This window comes from Rhinoderma darwinii, chromosome 5 (genome assembly GCF_050947455.1).
Source record: "Rhinoderma darwinii isolate aRhiDar2 chromosome 5, aRhiDar2.hap1, whole genome shotgun sequence".
Classification (NCBI taxonomy): Eukaryota; Metazoa; Chordata; class Amphibia; order Anura; family Rhinodermatidae; genus Rhinoderma; species Rhinoderma darwinii.
This window is the reverse complement of record NC_134691.1, coordinates 129,989,300-130,009,168: the sequence shown is the minus strand read 5'-3', so window position 1 is coordinate 130,009,168 and position 19,869 is coordinate 129,989,300. Positions and strand designations below refer to the sequence as shown.

Sequence of the window (19,869 nt, the reverse complement as noted above, 5' to 3'; positions counted from 1 at the left end):
GTGTTTAGACCGTGACTAGATATTCCTTCCAGACCGGACGGGATGTCTATTCACAATCCCTGCACTTAACGTTTGTTTGGTACTTACAGCAGAGCAAAGCGTAATTGACAACTGGGCGTGTTTTTTTTACTTTTTACGAAGTGGGCGTTGTACAGAGGAGTGTATGACGCTGACCAATCAGTGACCAATCACAGTCATACACTTCTCATTGTTCGAGCCCATTGTTCCAGCCCATTGTTACAGCGTGATTGTGCAGTGAAACAAGCTGGGCTGGAACAAGGAGAAGTGTATGATACCCCCACAATATCATCTGTTATTCCTTGGGGAAGCTGTGGACAGCGACACTTTCAGCTGCAGGTGAAATCTACTAACACTAACTAAAAAGAAATGGATGCTCCAAGTTTGCCAGAGCAGGAAGTATTCTTTGTAGTGGCTCTCCACTCTGACTAAGGTTAGGGCTTTACAGCGCCATTGGCTGCGACACAAGTCACACAGCCAGAGATCGCTACAATCGCAAGAAATACTTCAAGTTTGTTTAACGCACTGCAACACACCGACCTTGGGCTGTGCGTGGCCAAAGTCGCTGTGCAGCCTTAAGTCATGGGAATCAAAGTATACAATTATCCATTTAGCAACCAGACATTTCCTTTACACTGCACAATAAAAACAGATGAAATGAAATACGATTATAATTACAATTATGCTAGAATTCACGTTTTCTGCCTATATTGCTAATATTAAAGCATCTTACCTCCTATAGTTAATAGCAGGACATTTTTGCTGCTGAGCAACTACGGGTGTAGATTCAGTCGAACATGTCTCTGCACAGTGAGGGTGGTAGGTTGTTTCAAAGTGATTTGTTTTAAGACTGAGCTCACAGAGGGAGAAAAGGAAAATCCATACACACAGACATTTGACTGGCAGAACAAGATATTTGGCCCATAAAAGCGACGCACAGGAAACAGGTTTTCTGGTATCAGAATATGAAGAAAGAGAAGTCTTGGAAACCAACAGCTGAGCTTAAAAAATAAAGACTGAACGAATACTGTACTTAAAGGGAACCTGTCACCAGCATTTCACCTATTGAACTTTACTGGCCACTGCTATAAAGAGTTCATTGCCGTTATCCCCTCTCCTAAACTCTTCCTCCAACTGTAAATAACGGTCTGCAAACATTTTGCACCTTTTATCGTAATAATCCGGTGTCCCGTTGTACGAACATACCAGAATAGGACATCAATGCGCAAGCTCAGGATTTTGTGTAGCGAGGAGCTGTCAATCAAAAGTAAGGAGGCGGGGTAAACTCGGAAAGACTTGAGGAATGAAGATTTGACTCTTTTATGCTCATTAGCATACGGTGCGGGAACACAAAAAAACTGAATAGTAAAGCTACAGAGCCGACTAATAAGACAATTATAGGTTATATACAAATGATTTTTCACCCACTACCACCAGGTATTGCTGGTTTAATAGGTGAAATGCTGGGGACAGGTTCTCTTTAATTCAGGCGCACAGTGAAAATTTTTATTTTTAAATGAAGGTATTGGTACTTAAAGGGAAGGTGTCATTACATTTTTATTTTTATAATACTACTTTTAGTATGATCTTAAAATACATTTTATTTATTTGTGCTCTTGTGTTCTACTTTTTTTTTTTTCTTTTACTTCTCTATGGGGGCTGCCATTTATTTTCCATCTCTGTATGTGTCGATTAACGACACATACAGACATGGAATACGGCACATACATCCCCATAGAGAATGCGAACGGGAGGCGTTCCATTCACTGCAGCGTACGCCGTCTGTGTGGGAACGGCGCATGCGCCGCTCCACACAGACCAAAACGAAGCTCGTTTGCAGAGCGAAATCCGGTGCCATTTTCATGTGGACCGGAGGCTGCTGCCGGACAGTCAGATGACGACTTCCGGCCGCGGCTTCCGGTCATATTTTCAAGGAAGCGAAGACGCAAGGATTAGGAGCGGGGGCGGCAGGAGCAGGTAATTTATGTTTGCCCTCCCCTTCTTGGGAATTTTAGTGTCGTGATAAATCGCCTCTTGAAATAGAAATGTTCCCCCTAAGTCCCTGCACAACTGCATATTTTTTCTTTCCTGACTTACGGGAGCCTTATAACCTATTTTCTTCTTTTTTTCTTTTTTTTTTTTATGGCCGTAGTGGTATGAGGGCTGTTTTTTGCAGGACGAGCTGTAGTTTTTATTGGTACCATTTTGGGTTTACATGCGACTTTTTGGTCACTGGGAGGCAAGGTGGCCAAAAAACAGCAATTCTGGCATAGTTTTTTTAAATTTAATTTTGATGTGTGTGTGTGTGTGTGTATAATATTACAGCATTCACCATGCGTTATGAATTACATGTTAACTTTATTCTGCGGGTCAGCACGATTCCGGCGATACAAGATTTATAGCAGTCTTTTTTTATGTTTTACAGCTTTTTGTACAATAAAATTACTTTTGTAAAAATAATGTTTTGTTTTTTTCTGTCGCCATGTTGTGAGAACCATAACTTTTTTATTTTTTTCGTCTACAGAGCTGTACGGGGGCTCCAATTTTTGGAAGGCAAAGTGACAAAAAACAGACATTCTGGTATTGTGTTTTTTTTTCCCACCGTGATAAATAACATAATATTTTTATAGTCCAGGCCGTTACGGACATGGCGATACAAAATACATATGGTTTATTTTATTTTTTTCAATAATAAAATACTTCATAAGGCAAAAAATGCGATTTGTGTTTTTGCTTTATTACTTGAAACGTAATTTTTAAAAAAAAATTCTTTCACTATTTTACACAATTTTTTTTAGTCCCACTAGGGGACTTGCAGGTCCAACTGTCTGATTTATGTTCTAATAAATTGCACTACCTATGTAGTGCAATGTATTAGAACGGTCAGTCGTTCACTGACAACAAGCTGATTAGGCTCCGCCCCCGGGCTTCTGTAATTTGCAGACCCAGGAGATTGTTAGGCCTCCTGTTGCCATATCAGCGGTCGTCAACCCAGCGATCGCAGGGGTGCCGATTTGGCTACAAATCGCTAAGATGCAGCGATCGCTGCATCTAAGGGGTTAATGGCGGGGATCGGAGCTAGCTGACATACAGCTGACACCCGCCGCTTATGACGCTATCTTCCTGTCAATACCGGAAGCCTTTTAGGCCCCACCTCGGAGACTTCCATATTAGGCAGACCGGGAGGCCATTGTTAGGCCTCCGATTGCCATTGCAGCCATCCGCACCCCGGTGATCTCGTCATTGGGGTGCTGATTTGGCTACAAGCACCTTAAATGCAGCAGTCTTTGACTGCTGCATTTTGAGGGGTTAATGGTAGGGATCGGAGCTAACTTCGATCCCCGCTATTACAGCAGGGTGACAGCTGTAATATACAGCTTTCACCCGCGGTTGATGGTGTGGGCTCAGCTTCTGAGCTAGTGCCATCAATTTGTCGGACGGATACGCCATTTTGCGGGAAGCACTGGCTTTCCATGACTTATCCATACGTCAAATGTCGGGAAGGGGTTAATTGCCTTTGATACTGGGGGTAGACTCAGTATATTAAATGAGAAAAAATGATATTATTGTGGGTTGATAGAGCATTGGTTTTCACTAATAAGGCTGCGTCAGTAGTGAATACTTGCCAGGCATGCGTCTGAAACTCGAAGAGAAATGGTGAATTTTTCACTTGTAAACTGATTTGTAAAGTCTGATTAGAATGGGAGATGTTTGTGTTTGTTGTTGTGATCTTGTCATTTTCATTAGGCACTATCGAACAATAAAGAAGCCTAAACCGGACAACTGTGCAGAGGCCAATAAAGGGAAAGGCACGCTTTAAAATCCGTGCCAGTTACAATGATGTCTCTGGTTTTGCTTGTTTGTCTACAGTAGTGTACATAGAGATTCTTGTTATAAATGTAGACAAGTATGTGGCTCATAATGGATTATTGATTGGCCTGAGAGCAGCGGAGGCCCTGAGGTTGTGTCATCAATGGTACTTACTCTTCCAATAGTGAATGCAGCATTTCATACAGAAATTTGGGACTTTGAATAGTAAACTACCAATTGTTTCAGTTGTGTTTTCTGTCCTAATGACCGGGTCTACATTTTATGCAGATGTCTTGAATAGTTTTCTTTAAAAAATATTAATCTTTGATTTAGTATTTGAATTAAGACTGTAAAAGACCACATATAAATTATAATTATTAACGATGTATCGCTCAAACTGATAAGATTTATTTTGTAATCACATTGTGACTAAGCATAATTCACATTTGTATTAATGTTTTCATTTTTTGATTACTTGCGAGAGAAACACTAAAGTTTTCCTACTGCTGGGGTTTAGCCTGTCTGTATACTGCTGGGGTTTAGCCTGTCTGTATACTGCTGGGGTTTAGCCTGTCTGTATACTGCTGGGGTTTAGCCTGTCTGTATACTGCTGGGGTTTAGCCTGTCTGTATACTGCTGGGGTTTAGCCTGTCTGTATACTGCTGGGGTTTAGCCTGTCTGTATACTGCTGGGGTTTAGCCTGTCTGTATACTGCTGGGGTTTAGCCTGTCTGTATACTGCTGGGGTTTAGCCTGTCTGTATACTGCTGGGGTTTAGCCTGTCTGTATACTGCTGGGGTTTAGCCTGTCTGTATACTGCTGGGGTTTAGCCTGTCTGTATACTGCTGGGGTTCAGCCTGTCTGTATACTGCTGGGGTTCAGCCTGTCTGTATACTGCTGGGGTTTAGCCTGTCTGTATACTGCTGGGGTTTAGCCTGTCTGTATACTGCTGGGGTTTAGCCTGTCTGTATACTGCCGGGGTTTAGCCTGTCTGTATACTGCCGGGGTTTAGCCTGTCTGTATACTGCCGGGGTTTAGCCTGTCTGTATACTGCCGGGGTTTAGCCTGTCTGTATACTGCCGGGGTTTAGCCTGTCTGTATACTGCCGGGGTTTAGCCTGTCTGTATACTGCCGGGGTTTAGCCTGTCTGTATACTGCCGGGGTTTAGCCTGTCTGTATACTGCCGGGGTTTAGCCTGTCTGTATACTGCCGGGGTTTAGCCTGTCTGTATACTGCCGGGGTTTAGCCTGTCTGTATACTGCCGGGGTTTAGCCTGTCTGTATACTGCCGGGGTTTAGCCTGTCTGTATACTGCCGGGGTTTAGCCTGTCTGTATACTGCCGGGGTTTAGCCTGTCTGTATACTGCCGGGGTTTAGCCTGTCTGTATACTGCCGGGGTTTAGCCTGTCTGTATACTGCCGGGGTTTAGCCTGTCTGTATACTGCCGGGGTTTAGCCTGTCTGTATACTGCCGGGGTTTAGCCTGTCTGTATACTGCCGGGGTTTAGCCTGTCTGTATACTGCCGGGGTTTAGCCTGTCTGTATACTGCCGGGGTTTAGCCTGTCTGTATACTGCCGGGGTTTAGCCTGTCTGTATACTGCCGGGGTTTAGCCTGTCTGTATACTGCCGGGGTTTAGCCTGTCTGTATACTGCCGGGGTTTAGCATCCTAATCATGCCCCTCCTTAAAACTGTCTGTTTTATCATTTTGTCTAAAAAGAAGTTCGAATAACCTTGACATGAGTCCAACGGCATCTTGCATATTCTCAGTGCTCCGGTGAAGCTGAGCCGGGCTTTGTAGAAGCCTGTCAGAAAGACTATATACTGCAATACGTTAGTATTGCAGTATATAGTGCAAGCGATCCAACGATTGCTGGCTCCAGTCCCCTAGTCGTACTAATAAAAAACAAAAAAACTATATTGAACGGATTTTAACTTTTTTATGTACAAAAAAATAAATATTAACCCTTTCAGTAACAGACTAATTTTAATTTTTATGCTTTCGTTTTTTCCCTCCCCGTCTTCAAAAATTCATAACACTTTCTAATGGTACTATTTAATATTATGTGCGATGTACTGGGAAGCTGGAAAAGAATTCAGAACAGGGTGGAATTTGAAAAAAAACATCAGTTCCGCCATTTTCTAATCGGTGTCTTTTTTTACGGTGTTCAATGTAGGGTGAAAATGACACACTATTCTGTGGGTCGTACTGACCCACAGAATAGTGTGTCATTGTCACCCTACATTGAACACCGTAAAAAACATAACAAAAACTATATAAATTTGCCATCACTGTGATCGTACTGATCACAGTGATGTCAAATTTATATAGTTTTTGTTATGTTTTAGTACCATTTAAAAAAGTTTTAAATGTGCATCGTCATATTGTGACCCCCATAACTTTTTTTTAGATTTCTGTGTAAGGTGTCTTTGTGCGTGAAAAGATGTAGTTTTTATTAATGACATTTTCAATCACTTTTTATTAAATTTTTCTGTGGGGATTTAAGTGGCAAAAAAAACAGCGATTAGGCCATTTTGACATTTTTCCCTGCTACGACGTTTACCGTATTGGATAAATTATTTTTTATAGTTTGGGCATTTTCGGACGCTGGGAAACTTAATGTGTTTTATTTTTATATGATCTATGGAAAGGGGGTGATTTTGAATTTTGATACTTTTGTAAAACTATTTTTTTTAATTTTATTTAACATTTAGCCCCCCCCCCCCCTAGGGGGCTTGCACATGCAATCATTAGATCGCTTATGCCATAGACGGCAATATCACAATATTGCAATCTAGGGCAAAATTACTGCATTGCTATTGAGACCTGCCACAGGTCAATCTCGGTAGCAATCTTCCTATAGCAAGGCTGGGAGCTCCCAGCTGCTATAGGCGTACACTGGCTCCCGGAGCCGATGACCGGTCCAGAAGCGAAAGGGGCATGAAAAAACCCTCAGATGTTGGTGGTCACATTTGACAACGGCATCTGAGGGGTACAATGCTTGCGATCAAAAATGTTAACACGGTGGCTTTGACGCCTGCTGCTATGATGCCTGCTCTGCTTCTGACTGGCCGCCGTTTTAAAAACCCTTTCCCGACGTAAATAGGCATATAAGCGGCATGAGTGGGTTAAGTTAAAAAACAACAAAAAAAACAAACCCCTTTCTCCCATTTTCCCCCTAAAGCATTGTAAAAAAAATAATAAACAAACATAACTGGTATCGCCGCGTCCGTAAAAGTCTGAACTATTACAATTTATTATTATTTAACCCGCACGGTGAACGCTGTAAAAATTTTGGACACCTCATCTTCCACAAAATAATGGAAAAAGTTGTCAAAAACCTGCATGTACCCCAAAATGGTACCATTAAAAACTACAGCTCGTCCCGCAAGAAATATGCTCACATCGCTCAATCGACGGAAAAATAAAAGTTATGCCTCTCAAAATTTGGCGACACAAAATAAATGTTATTTTTTAGTTAGTATTTATTTATATTTTACTACTCTTACAAGGAAAAAACGATGTAAACTTGGTATCGCCATAATCGTATTGACCAGCAGAATAAAGTTATTATGTTGGTATAATTGCGCGGTGAATGCCGCAAAAACAAATAAAAAACAAACTATGTAGGAATTGCGGGTTTTTTTTCCCCCTTTTCTATCCCACAAGGATTTTTTTTCCGTTTCCTAGTCCATTAAATGGTGCCATGAAAAACTTCACAAAAATCAAGCGCTCAGGACTATATCGACGGTAAAATAAAAAAGTTATGGCTTTTGGAATGTGGGGAGGAAAAAATCCAAATCTGAAAAATGGCTGCGGTGGGAAGGGGTTAAAGTTGCATAGAAGTAAAGCTGGCTATGCACAAGATTTTGTTTGGCCAGAATGCAGCGGACTAATCGTACGTGGGATCATTCATACGAACGATCCCACCAGCAACATGCCAGACTAAACCGAGAGCACAAAGTGGCAAATGATTAGCCAAACTTGGGCGATCAAACTCTACACTTGTACTTGACAGATCAACAATTGTCTACCAAAAATGTGGCCGTCGGCCATAGTCAATGTCGTTCGCGTATATTTTTAAAAGAGGATTGGCCATTTCAGCCGACAATTATCTTGTGTATGGGCAGCTTTATTCAACAATTAATCTGTGGCAAATTTTACCGCTCAGGCTACTTCTAGCAGATTCTGTTGGCTATGGGAGGTGCTCATCTACTCTTGTAACTGAAAGGGACCATAGATTAAAGTGGTCGGCATTTATGTGGTCCGTTACAATCGGCCAATTTCTCACGGTCATTCTGCAGGTTTTTATTTTTTGTATTTTTAGCAAATATATATTTTCTCAAAAATGTTGTTATATTCACATTTGTAACTATAAAGAGCAATGCAATAAAAATAGGACAGATTTTCATAAAATTTGCAAATATGCTTTTGAATTACTTATGGGATGTATGGGACTTACTGAAACCGCGTAGCTCAGCGAGTTATGCTCTTTACGGAATTCAGGGTCGGAATCACACGCTTCAGCCACAGCACAGAGCAGTAGAACTGGGTTTAGGGGCCTCGTTCTAGAAAGAGCCGCATCTATCTGACATCTATGACCTATCCTGTGGATAGCTCATGAATGTCTCTGATGGGGAAACCCCTTTAAATGCTTAGATTCTGAAAAACCTTGTAGTACAAATACTCTTGATCCAGATGATGCTGTTCAGACTTCAACATATATCATATCATATATGATGATACCAATGATGGTTAGAGACATCTGCTATGGTAGTCTCATTTCCCATTTTGGGAGTGCGTACATATGTTGTGTGTTTGCGCTTTACCTCCTGCATTTATTTGGCCCTATTTTATCTGTTAAATACGGTAGTTTCTTTCCTATACCTTTACTACTTTTGGGAGTTCTCGTTTAAGGCTACGTCCACACATAATGGAATTTAATGGAGAAATCTGCATTACATCGCAGGTAAATGTAGGTAGCTCCGCTGCTGAAATATACACGTAATTTTTATTTGCACATTTTGCTTTGGAAACATGCAGATTTGTTTTTGTTTTTTTTCATAATGTTCGATACAATTCTGAGACAAATACAAGATACGTTGTTATGCTGCAGATTTTAAAATCAACAACAGGTCAATTTAAGTGTGTCAAATTTCTGCAATGTGTAGAAGAGATTACTTGAAATCTCATTTAGGCGGGATTCACACGACCGGGTCCCGCCCGAGTGTCGGCCGGTAAAATCGGCCATTTTGCCCGGCCGGTTTGCATAAAGTTTTGCATCCATTCCGGGCCGGGCAGATCTGGACAGTGACATCAGCGGCAACTCCTGAAGGGGAAACCCCATGTGTTCGGGGGTTCCGCTTCAGGAGTTTCCCCTGATGTCACTGCCCATATATGGACAGAGACATCAAGCGCTCTGTCCAGGAGCGGAATCCCCGAAAACACGGGGATTCCGCTCCTTCAAGGAGCTAAAGTGGGTCTAGCACATAGCAGAGCGGCGAGATACCTCCCCGCTCTGCTATAGTGGCGTCGCTACAGTAGTAGCAGCAGCTGCTGCTAGCGGCGCCATGGAAGGTGTCGCTGGGCCAGGGCGCTTTTAACAAGCGGGGGAAGGGAGCCAGCGCAGTCCTCCCTTCCACCTGCTGTACACCCCGGCCCTGTCACACAGTGTACAGCGTACAGCCATTCGTCCGAATGGCATCAACTCCTCCTCCTCACATGCACTCTGCGCTGTGAGGAGGAGGAGATAGAGCACAAGCCACGGAAAACCCGGCCATCACTCGGGACACATTCCGGTGATGGCCGTGTATTACCCGGCCCCATAGACTTCTATGGGAGCCGGGCGGCCGGGTACCCGGCCGAAAATAGAGCATGTCCTATTTTTTGACGGCCGGTTTTCCCGGCCGTCAAAAAATCGGTCGTGTGAATAGCCCCATTAGGGGTCTATTATTCCTAATGCATTCCTAATTCCGTTCATAAATCGGCCGGCACCCGGACGGGAAACCCTGTCGTGTGAATGAGGCCTTACTTTGCTAATACTATAATAAGCAAAACGCACAAAAATAAAAATTTCTTGTTGGTCAATGGGAACTTTTATTTTATTTTGTCACAATGTAAAAATGTCTATAAATTGTTTATGGTTCATTAATGATAAACTGTTTAACCTGTCTATTCATGCAACCACTGTTTTAATAATTAAGTGAAGTAACATGCGTTTGTTTATTTTGTTTTTTAGGGATCCATCTGTGGTGCACATTGGTACGGATTTGTGAAGCTTAGTGTGGACGTTATGCTCATTAAATAGCATACGACAAAATACAGACGTCTTCTGCCAGTAACTCCTGGATAGGCTTTGAATTCCCGGCCTGATGTTTTGCTGGTAATGGAACGAAGAAAACCATTTGATATGGAATTGCGTGAATCGGCTACTAAGTCAAATAAAAATGATATGGACGATGATAAACCAACCTGTTTTAGTTGTGTTATATGCGGGAAAAGTTTCCCTTTCCAGAGCTCGCTCTCTCAGCACATGCGAAAGCACACAGGGGAAAAGCCATATAAATGTCCTTACTGTGATCATAGGGCTGCACAGAAAGGAAACTTGAAGATACACCTCCGTACCCACAGGACTGGTACACTTGGCCAGGTTCATGATGTAGAAATGGGGGATTCACATGTTGGAGAGCTAGGTGCGTCAGAAGGTATGGGGGTCTGTGCAAGTCCAACAAAAAGCACATCTGCTTGTAATAAAATTCTTAATGGTTCTCTGCAAATGGAAGACACAGATGTAGTTGATGACACACCAGGTGACTACAACTGTATGTTTTGCAAAAACAAATATGATCGAAAAAAGGAATTTGATCAACATCTTATCCAAGTGCACAAGCCATATAAATGCAGGTTTTGCAATTACATGACTTTACGAGAGGAAACCTTATTAAACCACATTGAAAAAGACCATATCACGACAGCGATTCCACTGAATAGAGATGCATTCTCGGAAAATGGTAAAAGTGAACTTAATACTGGCGAGTTCCCTTGTGAAATATGTGGCCAGGCTTTTGGTCAAGCATGGTTCCTTAAAGCTCATATGAAAAAACATCGGGGATCATTTGACCATGGTTGCCATATATGTGGCAGGAGATTTAAGGAGCCATGGTTTCTAAAAAACCATATGAAATCTCACGGCCCCAAGAATGGCAACAAAAACAAACCCAAATCTGATATTGAACCAGTAGCCACTATAAATGATGTTGTTCAGGAAGAAACAATCATGACCGGCTTATGTTTGTACGAAGTTTGTGTGAAATGTGGAAATTTATTTACGAATCTGGAAAGCCTTAGTGCACACAATTTGGTCCACTGCAGTATGGAAGAAGACCCTGAAAACAAAACCGCACAAAAAAGCGATGAGCTGCTTAATATGAATTCAGAGGCACCCACTTCAAAACCGTTTTTCTTAGACTATCTGAAATTAAAACCTTTAGGAGATTCATCTAAAAACACAGATGCAGAACAGGGGAAGAGAGTGCCTGAACTTGACCCAGTCAATAGCTATCAAGCTTGGCAGCTGGCCACCAGGGGCAAAGTTGCAGAGCCATCCGAGTATGTCAAGTACTTGGGATGGGATGAAAGCTTGGCTGATGCAGATGTCTCTTATGATAGGGATAAAGCTGAATATGTCCTTAGCAATCAGGAGAAGCGTAAACGGGAGCCCGAAAGTAATAATAACAACAATCCAAAGAAACGCAATTGCTCGAGTGGAAGCCGCACAGAGAAAAGCAGCATGCCGCCTGGGGATACCGTTGTGGAAATGGCTAACGATTTAGAATTTAGACCACCTTCACGTCAGAGCCGCAGATCTTCTCAAAACAAATCTACTGAATGCTTTGAATGTGGAAAGATTTTCAGGACGTACCATCAAATGGTGCTTCATTCCAGGGTTCATCGAAAAGACCGTAGAAGTCTGAGTGAGAGTGGTTCAGTTTCCCAGCATGACCGATATGGATCAAATAGCGAGGCTGACTCTGCTAGTAGGCCCAGTAGTCCTGACTCTGCTTCTGCTCCAGAAGACTCTTTGGCATCTGGCATTGGGGATGATGGCGCTGATGATGATAGCTTTGAGGAAGCATCAACTTCACCACCAGGTAATAGAGTTGTTTATAGTCATAACATTGTCAAATCAAGATACTCCGTAAAAAAACAGCTGTTACATTTTAAGGATTTTGTTTTTACACTAGGACTAGCCGTATACACAAAGCACCAGCTAGCAGATAGCCTACATTTTATCATTTAACTCTATGGCTATATATGGGATTTGGAACAGAAAAACAGAGCTCCGAATATATGTTTTGACATTAAAGAGGTTGCCCGCAGTATAAAAGTATTTCCTAAAAGACCATAAACTCTATTGTTGTGTCAAATCTGTAAATTTTATCATGCTTTACTCCAGCTGCCCAGTAGAACAGTTAGGGGTATGTTCACCGAGTTTTTTGATGCGGAAACCGCGTCAGATACTTGGCCAAAAACGCCAGCTATTTATTAAAAAAAAAAAAAATGCTCGCTGGAAAAAGCATCATGCCCTTTTTTTTTTTTTTCAGGCGTTTCTGTCTCTGCACTCCCATTGACATCAATGGGAGGCAGAGAGCTTTTTTTTTTTTTTTTTTTGCTGCGTGGCAAAACGTGGCAAAGAGTGCAGGCAGGTCAAAATCTGCCTCAAAATTCTGAGGCAGATTTTTCCGCCTGCACAAATTTCTGTGTGAACTAGTCCTAACCGTAACGGAACATGTTCAGAGCTTGTGCAGATACAAACTTAAAATCTCTGGTGTTCAGTTACTATTTAGCGCCTGTACAGAACTGTGGCCAAGGTCAGCAGTGAAAGTGATCACATGACTGGCGCCATCTTTGGTGCTATGGATGTGGAGATCTCGGCTCTTCAGGTGTTTACATAGCCCATACATGGGCAGACGTTAGTCTTTTACATGGTAGCTGGGGAAAATATGATAAGATTTACATATTTATGTGCCACAACAATACAGTTTTGGGCCATTTAGAATTTTTTTTTTTATTAAGTGACCAGCCCCTTTAGGGCTGAGTCTACAAAGACCTTTTTCATGCAACAATTTCTGTCATAGGGATTCACGATGCATCGAAACTTCGATACTGTTTCGATACCGTGCACCCTCAAAAGGTTCTATATCGTATTTCGATATTAAGCTGTGCGGCCGCACAGCTTAGCATTGTAAAACGTGAATGTCGAGCTGGACTGCGGCTGTGTAATACAGCCATTGCCTCGCTCCGGAGTCGTGACACGTGTGCGCGCGGTCAGCATGATGTGGTGCGACCAGCCCTGCACTAATGATTGTCGGCAATGAAGACAGAACATGGCGGGCGCACTACAAGACACCCCCATGTTCTCGGTCTTCAGTGCCTGCGCCGCCGCTCATTAGTGCAGCGCCGGCCGCATCACCTCATGCAGATCGCGCACACGCAATTATTGTCCGGAGCAGGGCAATGGCTGTATTACACAGCCGCAGTCCTGCTCCAATGGCGGAGAAACCTCATCTCCGCCGCTATTCCCCTGAATGCTTCTATCAAAGCTGACCACAGAATTGAAGGGGTAAATGAGAAGGGGGATACCTTTTGGATCGCGTCACGGAATCCCTGTGACAGATCGAGGGCCATATCATATATGGTCAGGCAACCCAGGGTCCATTGAAGGACCCCAGGGCCGTCTGACCATATTTCTTGTTAGGACATACTGAGGTGTGTCCTAACAACTGCCTGTGTACTATCCGTACCCAGGCTAATGTACTGGTATATAGATATGTCAGTACATTAAAGTTTAAAAATAAAAAGTAAAAAAATAAATAAAGCAAGGTTAACCCCTTGCGTACCTTCGCCGTAATAGTACGTCGCTGGCCGCTTATTCCAGCGTACCTTCGCCGTACTATTACGGCGCTGGAATAAACTGTCACTATGTGCAATCACATAGTGACATAACAGCGGCGGCAGCTGTCATTGACAGCTAACCGTCTCTGCTACCGGCCTGGGGACCAATTAGCAGTCCCCAATGCCGGCGATTGCTGTGATTGGTCAGTCTCTGAAGACTGACCAATCACAGCCGTCTGTGACGTCGTCTGCAGGAGAAAGCTCCTGTCACTTTCTCTGATCTCCTCACTTCTGTGAGATACGTGAGGAGATCAGAGAAAGCGGTGTAAAAAAACAAAACACTATTTTTATTAACCCCTTCCCGAAAATGGGCGTATAGTAACGCCCTGAGGATGAAGCGGGCACAGGAGCTGTGCTCGCTCCATCTTCATCGGATGTCGGCTGTAATATACAGCCGACATCCCACTGCAACTACAGCGATCACTGTCCTCTCCGATCGCTGTAGTTTAACCCCTTAAATGCGGCTGTCAATAGCGACAGCGGCATTTAAGTGATTGATACAGAGGGAGGGGGCTCCCTCTGCACCCCATTGCCCCCCCCCCCGTGAAAAATCGCGGGGTTCTGATGGTTGCAATGGCAACCAGGAAGCCTAGCAACGGCTTCCTGGTTGCCAGGTACGGGAGCCTATTAGGTCTTGCCCAAAGCAGGACGTAATAGGCTCAACTGTCAGTTGTAAAGTGACAGTTACAATACACTGCACTACATCAGTACATACAGAAGTAGTGCAGTGTATTGTGCAGGGGATCAGAAGATCAGATCTTCCAGTCTCCTAGTAAGTGTAAAATAAAAAGTGAAAAAAAAGTTTTAAATAAATAAATACAAGTTTTACGTAATAAAAACAATAATCGCCTTGTTTCCCTGATCAAGCCCTTTATAATTAGAAAAAAAAAGACAAAAACTAGACATAATAGGCATCGCCGCGTTCGTATCGGCCTGACCTAAAAAAATATCATATTATTTATCCCGCACGGTGAACACCGTAAAAAAAATACCATTAAAAACAATGGCAGAATTTCCTTTTTTGGTCACGTTGTTTCCAAAAAAATGGAATAAAAAGTGATCAAAAAGTCGCGCGTAGCCAAACATGGTACCAATAAAAACTACAGTGTGTCACGCAAAAAACAAGCCCTCACAAAGCTCCGTCGACAAAAAAATAAAAAAGTTATGGCTCTCAGGACATGGTGACACTAAAACATTTTATTTAGAAAAAAGTGTTTTTTTTTGTAAAAGTAGTAAAACATATAAAAACTATATACATTTGGTATTGCCATAATCGTATCAAACCGCAGAATAAAGTAAACATGTTGTTTATACTGCACAGAGAACGGCGGTAAAAAATTATAAAAAAAATAGTGAAAGAATTTCTGGTATTTGGTCTCCTCACCTCAGAAAAAATGGAATAAAAACTGATCAAATTATCGCATGTACCCCAAAATGATACTGATAAATACGACAGCTCGTTCCATGAAAATCAAGCACTCACGCAGCTCATCAACGGAAAAATAAAAAGTTATGACTCTTGGAACGCAATAATACAAAACGACGGCCCAGACTAATTTATATGTGCAGTTCTTCACCTTAAACCCCACGTCATCATTTGCAGCCCCCATTGGTAGACCCTGTTAATGTAGCGAAAACGATGACATTTTGGGGTCTGTGCTACATATGGGGCTAGTGAAGAAGTCAAAGATTAGGCAATACTGGAGTGCGGATATTTTCTACAACACCACAGACACCCTTTAGAAGTGCGACTCCTGCACCCAATAATCCGGCCTGTGCATGAAGGATTGGTTGAAAGCGTACGTCACTATCCAGGGATAATTAATTTTATTATTCATTCTCCCCATTATTACATCATCCTATTATGACCTATTGCACTCCGCCCAGCTTACATATACCCTGATGTACTCCACATAGCTTACATATACCCTGATGTACTCCGCACAGTTTACATATACCCTGATACACTCCGCCCAGCAAACATATACCCTGATGAACTCCGCCCAGCTTACATATACCCTGATGAACTCCGCCCAGCTTACATATACCCTGATGTACCCCGCCCAGCTTACATATACCCTGATGTACCCCGCCCAGCTTACATATACCCTGATGTACTCCGCCCAGCTTACATATACCCTGATGTACTCCGCCCAGCTTACATATGCCCTGATGTACTCCGCCCAGCTTACATATGCCCTGATGTACTCCGCCCAGCTTACATATACCCTGATGTACTCTGCACAGCTTACATATACCCTGATGTACTCCGCGCATCTTACATATACCCTGATGTACTCCGCCCAGCTTACATATACCCTGATGTACTCCGCACAGCTTACATATACCCTGATACACTCCGCCCAGCTTACATATGCCCCCACATTATAAACTGAAACACCAGTAAAACACTAAACAAAACTACTACCAAGCAAAATCTGCGCTCCAAAAGCCAAATGGCGCTCCTTCTGGGTCTGGCAGTGTGCCCAAACAGCAGTTTATGACCACATATGGGGTATTACCGTACTCTGGAGAACCGCTTAACAATTTATGGGGCGTATGTCTCCAGTGGTACAAGCTGGGCCCAACGCATTGGGCACTGAAATAGCATATATGTGGAAAATGTCCATTTTCAATCTGCAACATCCACTGTGCACTAATTTCTGCAAAACCTTTGGGGGTCAAAATGCTCACTACACTTCTAGATGAATTCCTTGAGGGGTGTAGTTTCCTAAATGGGGTCACTTCTCGGGAGTTTTCACTGTACTGGTACCTCAGCGCAATGCAACATGGCGTAAAAAACAAATTTTGTAAAATCTCCACTCCAAAAACGGAATTGCACTTTTTCCGTTTAGACCCTTGCCGTATGTCCAAATAGCCGTTTACAACCACATATGGGGTATTTACGTAATCAGGAGAAATTGTGTAACACATTTTGGGGTGTCTTTTCTCCTGTATTCCTTTTGGAAATGAAAAATTCTGAGCTAAAGCTACAGGTTATTGGAAAAAAAAAATGTTTTCATTTTCACGGACCAATTCTAATAAAATCTATAAAACACCTGAGGGCTCAAAATGCTCACTACACCTCTAATTTAATTCTTTCAGGGGTATAGTCTCCAAATTGGGATCACATCTGGTGAATTTCTACTGTACTGGTACTTCAGGGACTCTGCAAATGCGACATGGCCCCCAGAAACTAATTCGGCAAAATCTGAGCTGCAAAATCCAAATAGTGCTCCGTCCCTTCTGAGCCCTGCCGTGGGTCCAAACAGCGGTTTATTACCACATAATGGGGTATTACCGTAATCAGGAGAAATTGCTTTACAAATGTTGAGGTGCTTTTTCTCCTTTATTCCTTATAAAAATTAGAAAATTCTGTGTTTTTTCCCAAAAAAAAGTCTCTTTTCATCTTCACAGACTAATTCCAATAAATTCAGCAAAAAACCTGTGTGGTCAAAATGCTAACTATACCACTAGAAAAATTCCTTGAGGGGTATAGTTTCCAAAATGGGGTCACTTTTGGGGGGATTCCACTGTTTAGGTCCCTCCAGGGTGTTGCAAACGTGACACGGCACTGAAAACCATTCCAGTAAAATCAGAGCTCCAAAATCCAAATGGGGGTCCTTCCCTTCTGAGCCCTGCTGTGGGTCCAAACAGCAGTTTATTACCACATATGGGGTATTTCCGTAATCGCGAGAAATTGCTTTACAAATGTTGGGGTGCTTTCTCTCCTTTATTTCTTGCAAAAATTAGAAATTTTTACGTTTTTCCAGAAAAGAAGCAGATTTTCATTTTCACAGACTAACTCCAGAAAATATAGCAAAATACCTGTGGGGTCAAAATGCTAACTATACCCCTAGATAAATTCCCTGAGGGGTGTAGTTTAAAAAATGGGGGTCACTTTTGGGGGTTTCCACTGTTTTGGCACCACAAGACCTCTTCAAACCTGACATGGTGCCTAAAATATATTCTGAAAAAAGGAGGCCCCAAATTCCAAGAGGTGCTCCTTTGCTTCTGAGGCCTGTGTTTCAGTCCATTAGCGCACTAGGGCCACATGTGGGATATTTCTAAAAACGGCAGAATCTGGGCAATAAATATTGAGTTGCGTTTCTCAGGTAAAACCTTCTGTGGTACAGAAGAAAATGTATTACATATGAATTTTGTAAAAAAAAATGAAATTTGAAAATTTCAGCTCTACTTTCCTTCAATTCCTGTAAAACGCCTAAAGGGTTGAAACACTTTCTGAATGCTGTTTTGGATACTTTGAGGGGTGCAGTTTTCAAAATGGGGTGTTTTATGGGGGTTTATAATATATAGGGCACTCAAAACCACTTCAGAACTGAACTCGTCCCTGAAAAAATAGCTTTTTGAAATTTTCTTAAAAATATGAGAAATTGCTGCTAAAGTTCTAAGCCTTGTGAGGTCATAGAAAAATAAAAGGATGTTCAAAAAACAATGCAAACAAAGTAGACATATGGGAGATGTTAATTGGTAACTATTTTGTGTGGTTTTACCATCTGTTTTACAAGCAGATACATTTAAAATTGGAAAAATCATAATTTCTTCATATTTTCGCTAAATGTTGGTGTTTTTCACAAATAAGCAATGAATTTATCGACCAAATTTTTGCACTAAACTAAAGTACAATATGTCACGAGAAAACAGTCTCAAAATCAATTGGATAGGCAAAAGCATTCCAGAGTTATTACCACATAAAGTGATACATGTCAGATTTGAAAAAATGGGTCTGGTCCTCAAGGCCAAAATGAGCTGGGTACTCAAGGGGTTAAATAAAAAAAACAACACACTTTTTTTAAATTTATTTTTTACAATAAACATTCATTTAAGTCTCAATACATAAAATATACACCTATTCGGTGTCGTCGCGACCATAATAAATTTATAGTGTCATTTATGTTTACTCTGTTATAAAATAAAATAAAAACTGCTTTCTTTCACTTAATGTGAGGCACGAGGTATTATGAATTTTGAACCTCCATGTGCCTCACATTTATAGTAATTAACTCCATCAAGTACCTCACACATTAACCCAATGTTGTCCATTATGACTGAGGAACATGATGGGGTTAATTACTATTAATGTGAGGCACATGGAGGTTCAAAATGAATGCCACGTGCTTCACATCTGAAAACGGAAGAACCTTTTTTTTTTATTGTTGGCAAAAGTATCGTTTTGGTATCGAGTATTGCAATACTACACAAAGTATCAGTATCAAAGTCCAAATTCTGGTATCGTGACAATGCTAATAGGAATGAATAATACTGCCCGCAAACTGCAATATGCAGGCGCTACTAATTTCCACGGGATGTCTATTCACAATCTCTGCACTTCGTTACTGTTTCTATGATAGTTACAGCAGAGGAGGCGTGATCTCGTTGTAACCTGTCATTTACTGCGTAATCTCGCGAGATCACGCTTCCTCTGCTGTAACTACTACAGACAGAGTAACGAAGTGCAGAGATTGTGAATAGACATCCCGTGGAATGTCTATTCACTGTCTAAACACTTCAGTATTGTTAATTATAAGACAGCACATAAGGATCTAGCAGGATCCCTATGCGCTAAGCAAATGAATGGAGAGGAGTGCATGTCGCTGATTGGTCAGCGTCATACACTCCCCTGTACAACGCCCACTTGGTCTAAAGTAAAAATACGCACACTTGGGCATTAAGCAACTCATTGCCATAAATCTAAAATCGATAATAAAGTGGTAAAAACAGATTTTTTTTAAAATAAAAAGCATTACTGTCACCTACATTATAGCGCCGTTCTCCTTATGTAGGAGATAGGGCACTTATAATGTGGTGACAGAGCCTCTTTAAAGGGTACAGGATACGTCATAAATGTCAGAAAGATGTGGGTCCCACTTCTGGGACCCACACCTATCTCCTGAACGGGGCCCCAAAAACCCGATTTTACCGCTCTGTGTTACGGCTGAACCAGGTGAATTCCGACCATAATTTTTTTTATATGGTTGTGAGTTACAGAAACGACGTAGCTCGCATGCTACGCTGCTTCCGTAAATGGCATTCACTACTATGGGAGTTACGGAAACAGTGTGTCTCAGC

At 42.0% G+C, this 19,869-nt stretch overlaps 1 protein-coding gene across 11 annotated transcripts in view; it reads left to right on the top strand.

The window, feature by feature from the left end:
* ZNF516 (zinc finger protein 516) overlaps window positions 1-19,869 on the top strand; it is a 147,631-nt gene that overhangs the window by 76,615 nt on the left and 51,147 nt on the right. For 7 of the 11 annotated variants that reach the window (XM_075826507.1, XM_075826508.1, XM_075826503.1 and 4 more), the window contains one exon: window positions 10,064-11,975. In XM_075826507.1, the coding sequence (XP_075682622.1) occupies window positions 10,211-11,975 (1,765 nt within the window). In that variant the 5' untranslated portion in view covers window positions 10,064-10,210. Of the gene's footprint in view, window positions 1-280; window positions 358-2,542; window positions 2,599-10,063; window positions 11,976-19,869 lie in introns of those variants that run through there. The other 4 variants (XM_075826505.1, XM_075826504.1, XM_075826511.1 and 1 more) reach the window with 3 other exon arrangements.